General features: G+C 40.8%; 1 protein-coding gene across 2 annotated transcripts in view; it reads left to right on the top strand.

The window, feature by feature from the left end:
• TLE1 (transducin like enhancer of split 1) overlaps nucleotides 1-13,135 on the top strand; it is an 85,248-nt gene that overhangs the window by 45,965 nt on the left and 26,148 nt on the right. For both annotated transcript variants that reach the window (XM_006769023.2, XM_015567388.1), the window contains 2 exons: nucleotides 9,961-10,077; nucleotides 12,642-12,695. In XM_006769023.2, the coding sequence (XP_006769086.1) occupies nucleotides 9,961-10,077; nucleotides 12,642-12,695 (171 nt within the window). The remainder of the gene's footprint in view (nucleotides 1-9,960; nucleotides 10,078-12,641; nucleotides 12,696-13,135) is intronic.

Here is a 13,135-nt window from a genome sequence, read left to right as displayed (position 1 = left end):
AATATTGTAGTACTTATTTCTTTAATAAAGTGTTTTGAATTATGAAGTTGAATTTTACTTGGTAGATAGTCAGTTTGCTCTATAATGCTCTTGTTTCTTTTCACCCAGGGAGGGGTCAAGGGTAGTTGAAGTTTTCAAACCTTATGGTCTCAAAATCTTTTTCTACCCTTAAATTAAAATTATTGATAACCCCAAAGAACTTTTGTTTATGTGGGTTATATATTTTGAAATTTTTCTGGATTAGAAAGAAAATAAATTTTAAAATCACTTAAGCAGATAAAGAGCTACTTAATTTGTGGTAACATTATAAATGAAAAATAACTTTTCAAAAAAAATATTGTAGTGGGAAGAGTGGCTTTGTCTTACATGTTTGCAAATGTCTTTAGTGCCTGAGGAGTTCTGAAAAATTCCAGACCCATCTATAGCCTTATGTTTTCCTGCTCTTCTTCCTATATTGAACACACATTATTTATATTAAGTGCAAAATAGATCCAGAGGGGATGTGAGTGTGTATAAATTTGTATCTGTAAGTCTAAAACTGGTTCGAAGGTCGTGTTTGCTTATTTTTTAGTGACAAAATTATTCCATTTGCTAGTTTAAGGTTTTATGGTAGGAAAACACATGAGCCTTAATGCAACCTGTTTTAATGTAAAACCCAGGAAATGAAAGCACTAAGAACAAGGTGAAAACATGGACACTATGTGTAAGTGGCTTGTTTCTGAAAGGGATGAATGATAAAGCCAGTAACTTTTAAGAGGTTTCTGTTGCTGTCTGGCTTTTGTTTATAAATTAAGATTTGACTAGTGCTTTGCTAATTTGCAAAACTTGGTTGTTGCTTTTAACATGAGTGTACTGTCAGAATGCTACTCACTGTTGAACAAAGAAATATTAAATGACCTAACAAAGGCCTTTATTTCTTCAGTAATAATAAAAACTTTAGATATTTCAATTAGAGATGAATTATATTAAATTTTGGCTGAAGGGAATATCATTTAAATAAGTCTTGAAAGACCTGGAATAAGAGAGTTGACTAAGAGTCATATGGCTTTTAAAAAAATAGCATAGGCCCGGCCGGTGTGCTCAGTGGTTGAGCACCGACCTATGAACCAGGAGGTCATGGTTCGATTCCTGGTCAGGGCACATGCCCAGGTTGCAGGCTCTATCCCCAGGGTGGGGTGTGCAGGAGGCAGCCTATCAATTATTCTCTCTCATCATTGATGTTTCTATCACTCCCTTTCCTCTAAAATTGATAAAATATATTTTTTAAAAAAGGAAATGGCATACAATATGTGTTTAAATTCTCATTATTTTAGCAAATATTTATTGAGTACCTACTATCTGCCCAGCACTGTTTGGGACACCTCATATATTTGTTGCCATTTTGCAGTGGTGCCTTTTAATGTCACAGTCAGATCTTTTTTTTAAATGAAAATACTGAAATTCCTGACCCATGTGATCACTCTTTGGAACATTTAGAAAAGGGAGGAGCCTTGGGGGTTGGGAATTGGGAGAGACTCCAGAGCATAGAGGGTCTGTGGCCATAGACAGATTTCATAGATGGGCTTCAGAAGGTTCTTGAACCTTCTAAAAACTGTATGCAGACTGTTCTGAGAAGAGAGAGAGAACTTTCATCAACTTCTCAGAAGGGGTTCCTGGTGCAGAAAAGTCTTAAGTACTGTTCATCCACATTAGAGATCATAACGGTACCGTAATTTTATCAGTGATAAACCAAGCTCAGGGAGGTTGAGTGCCGCTGGTCATACATTTACTTAGTTAATGGCAGTTGAGACTTGGATCATGTCTCTCAAAAAGACTGTGTTGTCACTCCCATAACTGGCTTTTGTAATTAACGGGTTCATACTTAGGACTAACTTAAGAGTAGTTATGACCGCCATCACTATATTTACTATAAGATGGTGTCTTTATCTTGTTTTTCTTCTCTAGTTGTCCTACTTGCTAGTTAATTGGCCAAGGTAGGGCAGGACCAGTTCCTAGTTCACTTTCACTTTTTCTCAAAATGACCAGCACTGGAGAGCACAGGGGGAAGTAGGACATTTTTCTCTGGAAAAATGGTATTCTTGGTCTTTCTCTCAAATTTTAATTTTGAGTTTCATGTCATCTCCAGTGACTCCTCAGGACCATGGCATTACGGGGGTGGTGGGATAGAAAGAACTCCTGTTGTGGACAAAGGCTGGCTGCCGTGGGAGTCTGGCTGCACAGGCAGGTCATCTGTAACGTGGTGATGGGGCTGCCTTGCAAGTGAGGCCTTAGAAGCCAAAAACAGCAAGGCCTCAGACACAGCAGAACAAGCCTTTCGGCATGTCTCCCCTCAGTACCTGCTAGCAAGACAGTAAATGCATTGTTAGTCACGCTCAGCCAAGTTACTGTGGTGTCCTTTCCTTTTTAAAATACAGTGGGTGAGACCGTCGTGGAGGTTAGGGCCCATGTGACAAGGTGGCAGCTACTGGTGTTTCTTAGGATGTTGGGACCATGAACTGATCTCGGCCTTTTGTGACCCTGATTCTTCTCATGATCCTCAAATTCACCAAACGTAGGGGTTGGGGGCGGGGGACTTGGAGAAGGTATTTTCATCTAAATCAGTGGTTCTCAACCTTCTGGCCCTTTAAATACAGTTCTTCATGTTGTGACCCAACCATAAAATTATTTTCGTTGCTACTCCATAACTGTAATGGTGCTACTGTTATGAATCGTAATGTAAATATCTGACATGCAGGATGGTCTTATGCGACCCCTGTGAAAGGGTCGTTCGACCGCCAAAGGGGTCGCGACCCACAGGTTGAGAACCGCTGATCTAAATGTTTATGACTTTATCTTGACCTGGTGCATGTTGAGGAATTGCTTGGTAATGAAGGATAGAAATGAGATGCATCATCTAAAATTCCAGTATTTAGGCACAGCGAAAGATACTGACGTTTTCCCAGGCAGTTAGTTGCCTCAGCAGATTTCCCCTTTTGACAGAATTTAAAACCATGTGCTTAAAAAAATGGATCCTCTGGGAAAATTGGCATCACTGTCGTGAGAAGGTGAACCCCTGAAGAAAGGAAAGTCCCGGCCGTTTCCAGGTTGTTAGGAGTGTGCGCCTGTAACGGGGAGCAAGGAGAGTGGTGGTAGTGTCTGTTTATTGTGGATGCTGTGTCTCACCGGGTGGGTATTGGAGCCTGTGTGTGACCAGGACAAATGTTCAGATGGATATGGGAGCCTGTGTGTGACTGGAGAAATATACAGGTTTTATCTCACTGTGATCACAGTGAATATAGGGCATCTTTACTCCCTCTCTCCCCCCAAAAAAACAACAACAAATAGGTAGAGAGTATTTTCTTCTTCCAAAACCTTTTTTAAAAAAATATATTTTATTGATTTTTTACAGAGAGCACGGGAGAGTTAGAAACATTGATGAGAGAGAAACATCGATCACCTGCCTCCTGCACGCCCCCTCCTGGGGATATGCCCGCAACCAAGGTACATGCCCTTGGCCAAAATCGAACCTGGGACCCTTCAGTCTGCAGGCCGACGCTCTATCCACTGAGCCAAACTGGTTAAGGCCCAAAACCTTTTTTAAGACTTGGTTTGTGTTCTGTAAATAGATAACTTGATGCCTACCATTTGGAGCAGGTTTTCCTGAATGTTGGCCCCATAATCTTTTCATTCCCTCTGGAATGTAGTAGCAGCAAACTCTGCATCTGCTGACTTTCAGATAAGGAGGGGTGGGTGGAAGCTGTCCGATACCCAAATAACTCACAGCCAGGTCCTGACCCAGTGCTTTCTAGTTTCAGGGCCTTGTCTTGCAATAGAAGGTATCTCATCGGGGGCTGGAGAAAGGAGAGGAACAGTAACCCCTAAGTAGTTCCTCGAAAACATGCTTTTAAAAAAGGTTTGAAATACAGATTTGATTTTTTGCTGTGACCAAGGTTAATTTTAAATTATTTTAAAAATAATTTAAAAATTATTTTTAAATGATTATATGTATTGTCAGCTCAGGAGTTTTTTATTTTATTTTATTTTGCTTTACCAGGAGAAGGTGGGTGGAAGGGCAAGCTGGGGGCATAGGGGATGATGCCTAAGACATCGTGTGGTTTAATACCTGTTTTAGCCCAAATATCAACTGGGTTTGTATGCCTCCTACATGGCTATGTTCTCTCCTGGGAGTCCTCCTGACTGAGTCCCCCTTCTGCATCCGGCAGTGCTGAGTTCCTAGATCAAGATGCAAGAACACACTGGTTCTTTCTGTACTTTGCATTTTAACTATGAAAAATAGATGTATGTCCTAGCGCAGACCCGCTTCACCGCCAGGGCTTCTGAGATGCGATGTGGTTGCCAAGTGGACACGTTTCCACACTTCTCCACTTTCTTCCACTTTTCACCATTGACAAGTGGGGATCTTGTTAGTTTTATGAGCAAAAAAATGTATTGTTGAAATGCCAGGCAGAATACGAGAATGACCAATTGGACTGCAGCAAAAAGTACAACGTGGGGTGATGACTTAATTGGTATCAGGTGTCAGTGGATAAAGCACACAGATGTGATGGGGTGCGTCGTTGCCTAATTGTTTTAATGTTCACCGAGAAGTTAATTGTCAGTGTAGAGTGTGCTAGCAAATTAGGTTCCCACTGCCTCAGTGTAACGGAGGATAAATGAGGTGTCATGCGTTTCCAATCTGTACCTCTGACACAAACACTTTTCCTGCGGGGAGGAGAACGTTCCCTAGGGGAATCAGCATGGCAGCTAAAGAAATCCATTTGAATAATGTACATTATTTTCACATTAGGGAAACCTGTCTAGCTTTTGCTGTGTCCATGAGAGGTTTTTCCTTTCAGATTTGCTGTTGGTGGCTTCCAGGTTGATGTTTCGTTGGCAGAAGAGTTGCTTTGAGGTCTTGCATTAGATGAGGGATATGTGAGGGCTTCAGAACAAGTGTTCTGGTAGCACTGACAGGGTAACGTTTCATTAAACTTGCCTTCTTTCATATCTTTTGGAGTTTGCCTTCCAAAATATCTCCGCATACATGAACAACTGTTACTGTTAAATTGCTAAAAAAAAAAAAAAAGTAAAATTCTTGGAATAAGACTCTAAGGACTGGCTTTATGCATCCCGAAGTAGCTGGGTCTCTCAGTCTTGAGTGGGTAATCAGAGCGTGAAATAGAAACAACATTGTCTAGAACGGTCAGAATAAAGGAAACAAACACAAAGTCCAAATCTTGACGTTTTCTTTTGACTCAACTCAATGCTCTCTGAGGTTCAACAGACTCTTCTACTTACGTGCTAAGTTCTTCCATGAACGTATGGTTTAATAATTGCATTTAGATGTTCACCTTTGCTTTATTTTAAGAGAATATATTGTCTACTTCTACTCCGTAGGTTTAAACCCTCTACCAACTGTCTAGTCAACCTGACTCCACTGAACTATAGCAGAGAATGTCCCTGGTATTGCTTTTACAAAACATGGTTCACCCAGTTAGGAAGCTGCTCTGGATCTGACCGCTCAAGGAGTGCACACTGGTGTAATATTGGAAGATCTGCTACTCTTCTCTCTCTAAGTAGCTCCTAACCATTACATCACTGTTAGTGCAAGAAGCGGCCCTCAGGTTGCATATATAGGTCATAGCGAACAATTTCCCTGTTGTCAGGGAAGAGGCCCACTCAGATTTTATATTCTAGAGATTTACCTTAAGAGGGACAGGTCATAACTTCTTGTGGAGCATGTTTTCTCTGTACTTGCACCTCATTTAGTCATTTCATGTGTGGTTTCAATGAGAAAAGGAGAGGAAGTCATGCCAGTTGGTCGAATAGGTCTTCTGGACCCACTTTCTGTCTCTGGTACTGAATATTCCAGGGGGTTCATTTTCGTCAAAGGCGGGTTGGATATGCATCTCCCTTGATCTTTTTACTTGGCTCTCTATCCCTGTGTGCAACACGGAAGGTGCAGAAAATCATCACGATTTCAGAAATTGAGTTTGTTTTGAAATCATAATGTGTTTTCAGGTCTTAATTTGTTCAGATTTAAATATTCCCCCCTCCCAGGGCTGCTTAAAACTCCTATTTTGAGTTCGTATAGAAGACATAAGATAAATAAGGTGATTTTGTCTTGTTAAATTGCTAAAATTTAAAACAAAGGAAAACATATACTGTGTGGAAATCCCAGCCCTCGGGACATTTGTGGTCTAAGTCTGCCCCATAATTACAGTTTGAAAAATTCTGGCAGGTATTTAAATTTTGCCAGTTCAAGGTGAAATAAAATACTGAGTTTCTTGGCTAGAATTAGAGTATATCAGTCAGTGTGATAACTAGTTCTCATGCTGATCAAAAATCTCTGATTCACAATTAAATATTTATTTGGCAAGTAAATATTGGAAATGAATGGGACTTGATAAATGCTATTTGGTAGATTAAAATCTTTAGAAGTATGGACTCTGGGAAGGGAGGTCTGTGGTGGTAAACAGGCCTGTGGGATCACTCTCTGCCACGATTGCCATCCCATCAGACTGGTGCTGTGGGTTCCTGGACTACTTTGTTCTCTGCTGAGTTCTTTTCTTGTGTGAATCTTGGGTTATAAATGGTAGGACTCATGAATGTAAATGTTGGAATTCGGGACTACTTTTAGGCCACTTTAAAGTAGGCTATGAAATGTTCATTTTTTAATTTTATGTTCACATTTTTTGTATTGTGGATAAACAACCAAGTGAATCAGTGTGTGTCTGTGGGAGGGAGGGAGGGAAACAGAGAGAGAGGGAGAGAGTGAGTCTGTGGTTAGGAAGGGGAAACAGAAAGCACGCAACATATATTAGGCATTATTCTGTCCATTAGAAGGTCAATTAAGCTTCATAGCTAAAGAGCCAGTGTGACTTGTAAGTGGTAAGTATTGGGGGCCAAGTATGTAAGAACATAAATTGAGTTTAGAAATCCCTCTTCTGGGCGTGGTGGCACTTTGACTTAGTGGGAAGAGCTCATTACGTTCAGGCACATCAGCTCCCTCGCTGGGCATCCTCCAGGTAAAATGAGGGGATGAAGGGGATGAACAGTATGTCTTTAAGGTTGCTCTAGCCTCTTCAAAGGTTGAATTCTAATTTTCTTCTGTGTTTAGAATGCATGAGTTTTTAAATAACAACAAAGCAAAGTAGCCCCAGTTTCATTCTTGTGCCATAGCCTCTTCTTAAATGTTGATTAAATCCTAGTATGAAAGGTGATTCTGACTTATCCTAGTCAAACTCTAACAGATCAAGACAGAACCCTAAATTTTGAAGGATCCAAAGGATATTAAGTTAGTGCCCAGGTATAATCTCTTCATTCTTAAAATATGTATAAAATTGCTCATAATGACCATCAAAATGGCTGTGTTCCACCTCTGAGCCATTGGATGGTGCATGGGGGGAAAACACAGCAAGACTCATGGTCTCATGAGACATCCTGAAATACCTGTGAAGTCTTTTTGTTGGGCTCCTGGGGAGCAAATGAAGGAACCATAAAGCCTGGGGTCTCCTAGGCAGTAGTTAACCAAGAAGTTATTGTTGCTGACGTGAAGTTCATTAGACAGGAACTATTTGCCTAAATCAAGAACAACAATGAAGGCAGCGTCAGAGCCAGGAGGTTGTCAGGGGCAATTACACACAGAAAACTGGGTTCCTGGGGACAAGGGTAAAAGGAGGTGGTCCGTTTTTGGTGGGCCTGCAGCGGGAGCCAGGAACCCACTGGCTCCTCGCAGTGGCTCTCGGCCTTTCCAGCCCACACACTTCACCACCTGTTTCGAAATCAGTTTTACAGCATCAAAGGTATGATGAGATGTTTTGTTTCAGAACTAGTCCAAGTCTGCCATTTGAATGGGGCCAATTTTCAGATAAGCAGGGGTGCTAATTACTAGCCCTGTCCAAATTTAGAAGAACTTCTCAGAGCTTTTTCAAAACCACATTCAGATTATAGGCCTCATTTAAGCTGTTCAAGCGGGGAATTCCAGTAGTAACTTCTAACACTTAGTCGGAAGGCCTCAGTACTTGACATGCTGTAGGAGTGCTGTTGTTTCTTACAAAAATTCTCTTGTTCCTAACAAGTGTTGTTTACTTTTGTGTTCGCAATACCACTTAACATCATTAAAAAAAATAAGATCATTCAGAGCTGTCTCTGAATGACTGAATGGTTTGGATGCCCAGTGCTAGATTCAGCAGAAAGGCTACAAAGGTGACATTGATGAGAGACTTTAAAATTGCCAGTGGGCACCAACTCTAGGGCTCTGGGCTTGTGGGCAGAAGTTAAGTAGTTCAGCCCTGCCCTTCCATTGTATCTGCTCAGAGTCTGGAGAGGAGACTTTGGGCTGATGTATAATTCTAGAACACAGCTCTATTTGGATACTTTTTATACTTCAGTGCAAGCTGCTACTCCTCCAAGGCTCAGCTTCTCTGAATGCCTGTTTGCACTTCGCACTTTTAGTTGGTCTCTGCATCTTGTCAGGCATTTTGTGTGGCTCTGGGGTTGGAGGGGTTAATTTTAGCAGACATTTACCAAGATAGTTCAAGGACCCAGCCAGCTCACCTTTCAGTCCCCCACCCTGTGCTAAAGACAGTACTCTGAGCTTCTTAATATTGAATTGCAGTGGTCCCTCCCCTGTTTTTCTGTAAGCCTCCTGGCTTTTGTGTAGCTCGAACAGTCATGAATGAAAAGCTCAGCTCAACGGAGGTCTGAGTCAGCCCCCGAAGTAAGCAGAGAGGCATCAGGCTGCCTTCTGGTTCCTAGTTTTCCTTTTTTCCTGCATGTGGTTAAGCTGTGGAGGCCCCTATGGTGGGGTCCACAGTTGTCACCTGGGAGCTCTGAGAGCCAGCCACCTGGCTGATTACTGCAGGCTAGTTAGGTACCCAGGGTGGTTAAAAATATATGTAAATGATTTGCTCCTGGTACATGTAGTGGCATTAGAGATGATCTAACGCAAAGGTTTTCAGCAGACCCTTCTCTTCTAAATTGTGGCAGAGGAAGGTAACATAATTGTCTGTTGGCCCTGAACACCCTGCTCTTAGTTCGCCAGCATCTTTCAGAAATTGGGGTTATCTTGCTTTGTGAAAGGAGGTTTTTGCACAGCTCGCTCAGCATTGTTCGAGGCTGTAACACATCACTGAACAAATTGCCCCCTTGCATATGCTAATCCCGCCCTTAAAATAACTCATTGTAACATGTTCTGATGCATTAGCCCAGAGGAGATGGGAATTGACCAGCTGTCAGATCATGTCATGTGACCCCCAAATATCTAAAATGCCTCTTTTCTTTGGGTCAACAGTTCGTACTCAGCACATGCAAATGAAAGTATCCTGTGTGGTTTGTGGAAAAGATTAGTCCTTGTTCCTGCTTTTATGTGTGGGAACTGGCCTGGCCCTTGAAGATTCACTGGCTGAAATTCCCTCTTTGGGTCTTAAATTTCAGTGCTTTTCGCCAGGAGCATCAGATCTTATTTTCAACAATAAATTAAAAGAACTTAAAGGAGTTTCTTCATTGTTGCTGCAGGAAGTGTTGATTTGTCTTAGTAAACTGTGCTGATAATCCCACCTATTCTGGCGTTTTTTAGGAGTGACACACTCTGACTTGCAGTCACAGAATAAGTCTAATAGAATAACCTCAGGATTTACCCATAGGCCATTCATGTTCTTGACCAGGAAGTTGCAGTGGGAAAGACTAAAAACACATCCCCATATAGACAGCAAGTTCCCATTTCTCTCACAGTTAGCAGAACATTTTAAGTGAGTAGGGCCCGAAAAATGGTTCGATTGCATAGTCAGGGTCTCCCTTTTAAGTACTTAAAGTTGTATAAATGTTTGCCATCCAGTCTTCAGATGAGATGAATTAAATGGAATGAAAGGCGATGTTGGTATCACCTTTCTAAAACAGCTATCACGTTCAGGTTGGGTTTTCATGTGTACAAAGAGACCTGGGAAGAAATCTTTGATTAATTTTTTTTTTATCTTGCAGAGTAATTCCCTCTTGGTCCCAGACAGTCTACGAGGCACTGATAAACGCAGAAATGGGCCTGAATTTTCCAACGACATCAAAAAAAGAAAGGTGGATGATAAGGATTCCAGCCACTATGTAAGTAAATAAAGGACTTGAAATAATATTTGTTGCTTACTTGCTTATTTTCCAAGTGAGTATACAAAAGTACTCTAAGATCTTAGTGATAACCCACAGCCCTTAAAATAATACCATAAAGAGGATAGAGTCTTACACCAGGATTTTATTTCCCTCTAGAACTGTAAATTATCCTTCTGCCAGGCTTAGTATTAAATTTTAGGCTTTCTGCTTTAGTTTCTCTTAAGCGGAGACACAAGAATGCAGGGCTGGCCTCATGGGCGTGCAGTTGCATAGGGCCCTGCTTGTGAAAGGACCCTGCCTCACCCTTGGTTCTAATGCTCTGCTCTCAGCCATCTTCACATTCTCAATTTTTGAACAAGGACTTGCATTTTCATTTTGTCCTGGGCCCCTGCTGCTGAAGATAAGATCTGTGGTGCCACAAAACACCTTTTTGAATGCTATTCTGATCACCTCTGCTTTATAAAGAAACTAAAGTACATACCTTGCAAGTGGTATGCCCAAGGTCAGAGCTAGTGGCTGAGCCTGGAGGCGGTCTGACTCCAGAATCCATCTCTTAACAACTGTGCTAGGATTCCCAAACCGAGATCTTAGGGTGGATATTTTGTCAGAGGTCCTTTGAATTGGTCTATACTTCGCACTATAATAATAATAATATACAAAGAACGCAGGTTTTTGGTCCTTTCCAGCCCAAGCCTTTCAGCACATTGTTTGCCCCTTATCTTTTGCCCAGAGCCAGTGCCCCGTGCAGGTATTTTTATATATAGCATCAACTATTAATAAGCTAGTGAGAAGGTCCATGATATGCAGAAATTTGCCAATACAATTTCAAGTTGTTCTCATGTATGTTAAGTTATTTAATAATGAGTGAGCTACAAACCATAGTTCTGCATGTCTGTTTTGTAACATGCGTGTATGGCTAATTGTATAGGTGATTGAGGGTGTATTGAAGCGATATTAAAGAATCTGGGACAAAGGCCTCAGGACCCATCACAGGGATACTGTACTGTGAAGGTTTATATTGGCAGAAGGGTCAACAAAGTAAGATTTAAATTACAGAATACTTAAGGACTCACTTCAAAGATCCGTTATAATAAGTTAATTGTTGGCTACTTTTTGTCAGTTCAGTTACATTAACTATTTCTATAAAAAAAATTTTTTTCTAAAAGGGAAACACTTTTAGCTTCTATCTTGTCGCCACTCTAGCTTTGGGTTCTGTACACCTGGAAATATTGAAGCTTTTCTGTGGGCTTTACTAAGCAAATGCAAGGTTCCTTTAGTATTAATTTTCCTTTTATTACATGAAAATATTTTTCAGTGGACTATTTTGAATTGCCTCGGCTTCCTCATTGGTGGTTATTTTATGTTGTTATTGGTGAATTTCATGGTGCTTTTATAACAGTGTCTAAAGTAACACGTTACTGAAGAAAGTAAATTAGGTCTCCCACACGTAATGCTCTAGGTACGGTTAGAAAAAACATTTAAGACCTGACTTTAAAGCTGAGGGTAACTTTCCAGCCTGGACTTGTGTCCCACAGAAGGCCAATGTGGGTAGTATTTGCACTGTACTAATATTTCTCAAACATTATTTGTTTATTCTCAATTGACAGTGACATCAGGAAAAGGACTGTTTAGGTCATAAACTGCAGGCCTACTTCTCTTTGGGAATTAGGACCTGTTGTGATAGCCTACTTTTTCTGTATGCTCACTGTATTATTTTGCACCAAAGGACCTCAGGCCTTTGGGCTAGGAGAGTAAACTGCCTTTTTTAGCCTGCCTCAAACTTGAAGAGTGATCATATCTTTAAATTGGACAGCTTTTCTGAAGCCTTTTCAAACTCAGTGCAACCTTGGAGTTTCCTCTGATTATCAAACTATGGCTTTATGAAGAGACGATGAAAGCCCTACTGCAGGATGCTGGTGCCCGCCACTGTTACCACCCTGTCTTCCTTCTATCTCTCCAAAAATATTTTATGCTGGTTGCTAAAGAGGGTTACTCTTAATATGAGGTGGTTTCATGTTCATATTCTTAAGATTAGTATGTTACTCCAGCCAATAACTAGCTTTATTGTTTTTACTTTTTTGTTTGCTTTATATTTTTTATAGTAATGAGTCACCCCATGGGAACATGGTTTAAGTTTGTCTTTATATGCAATTATTTGTGAACGTTAGATTTGTTGGCTGTCTTCAAGGCGATGCACATAAAAGCAGTGACATGAAATTGTGTTCATAATTTGAAATCCAACGAGAAAAGACCTGATATAATGCAGATTTCAGATTATAAGGGCAATTCAGGTTGAAAACAACTATGTGCCACACCTCATATGCAGGCTGTGATTATATAACTGGTATGCTATTGCAACAGAAATCCCGCCTAGGGCTTGTGTAGCCTCAGGTCAGATAAGAAGGGGAGAAGGCGGATTCATTCCTAAGGCTGGCAGTCTCTAAGGGAGCCCATAGGCTTACCCCAGGTGTTGTTTTTTTTAGTCTGCCTGATATCAAGAACTATAGAAATTTAACTGGGCTTCAAACCTTTAATAAATGGAATTTAATTTTTTTTTCCAGGACAGTGATGGTGACAAAAGCGATGACAATTTAGTTGTAGATGTGTCTAATGAGGTAACTACACTCTTTATCAAACTTTATGTTCAGAGTGACTTATGAGAAAAAGAAGTGGAGCCACAGTGCTTTGGTTTCTTTCACCTTTATCCATTGAGAACTTAATGGTTGTTCATGGATGGAGCAGTCATGCTGTACCTGACCTGAACGTTTGTTTCCTTTAAAATAAATGTTTCCCTAGTCATTCTGGATTCCTAAGTTGGGTCCCTGGTGCTCATTTTCTTCCTGTGCCCATTGGGCAAAGTATTTGAACATGAGGAGGGGAGATGGTTGTTCCCAGATTTTTTTTTCCCTTTATGGTGTCTAATTGGGTATATTTGCAAATACCATCCCTTTAAGGAGAACAGTGTTAGTGCGCATACCCTCGAGTCCCCTAAATCTAGACTTTCAGCATTTCCTTTACTTTAGAGGATTAGTGTGGAAATAAGAGTGTGTGGGGG

Source organism: Myotis davidii, unplaced genomic scaffold (assembly GCF_000327345.1).
Source record: "Myotis davidii unplaced genomic scaffold, ASM32734v1 scaffold98, whole genome shotgun sequence".
Taxonomy (NCBI): Eukaryota; Metazoa; Chordata; class Mammalia; order Chiroptera; family Vespertilionidae; genus Myotis; species Myotis davidii.
Note: the sequence above shows the minus strand (reverse complement) of the source record. Positions and strands in the feature narration are given on the sequence as shown.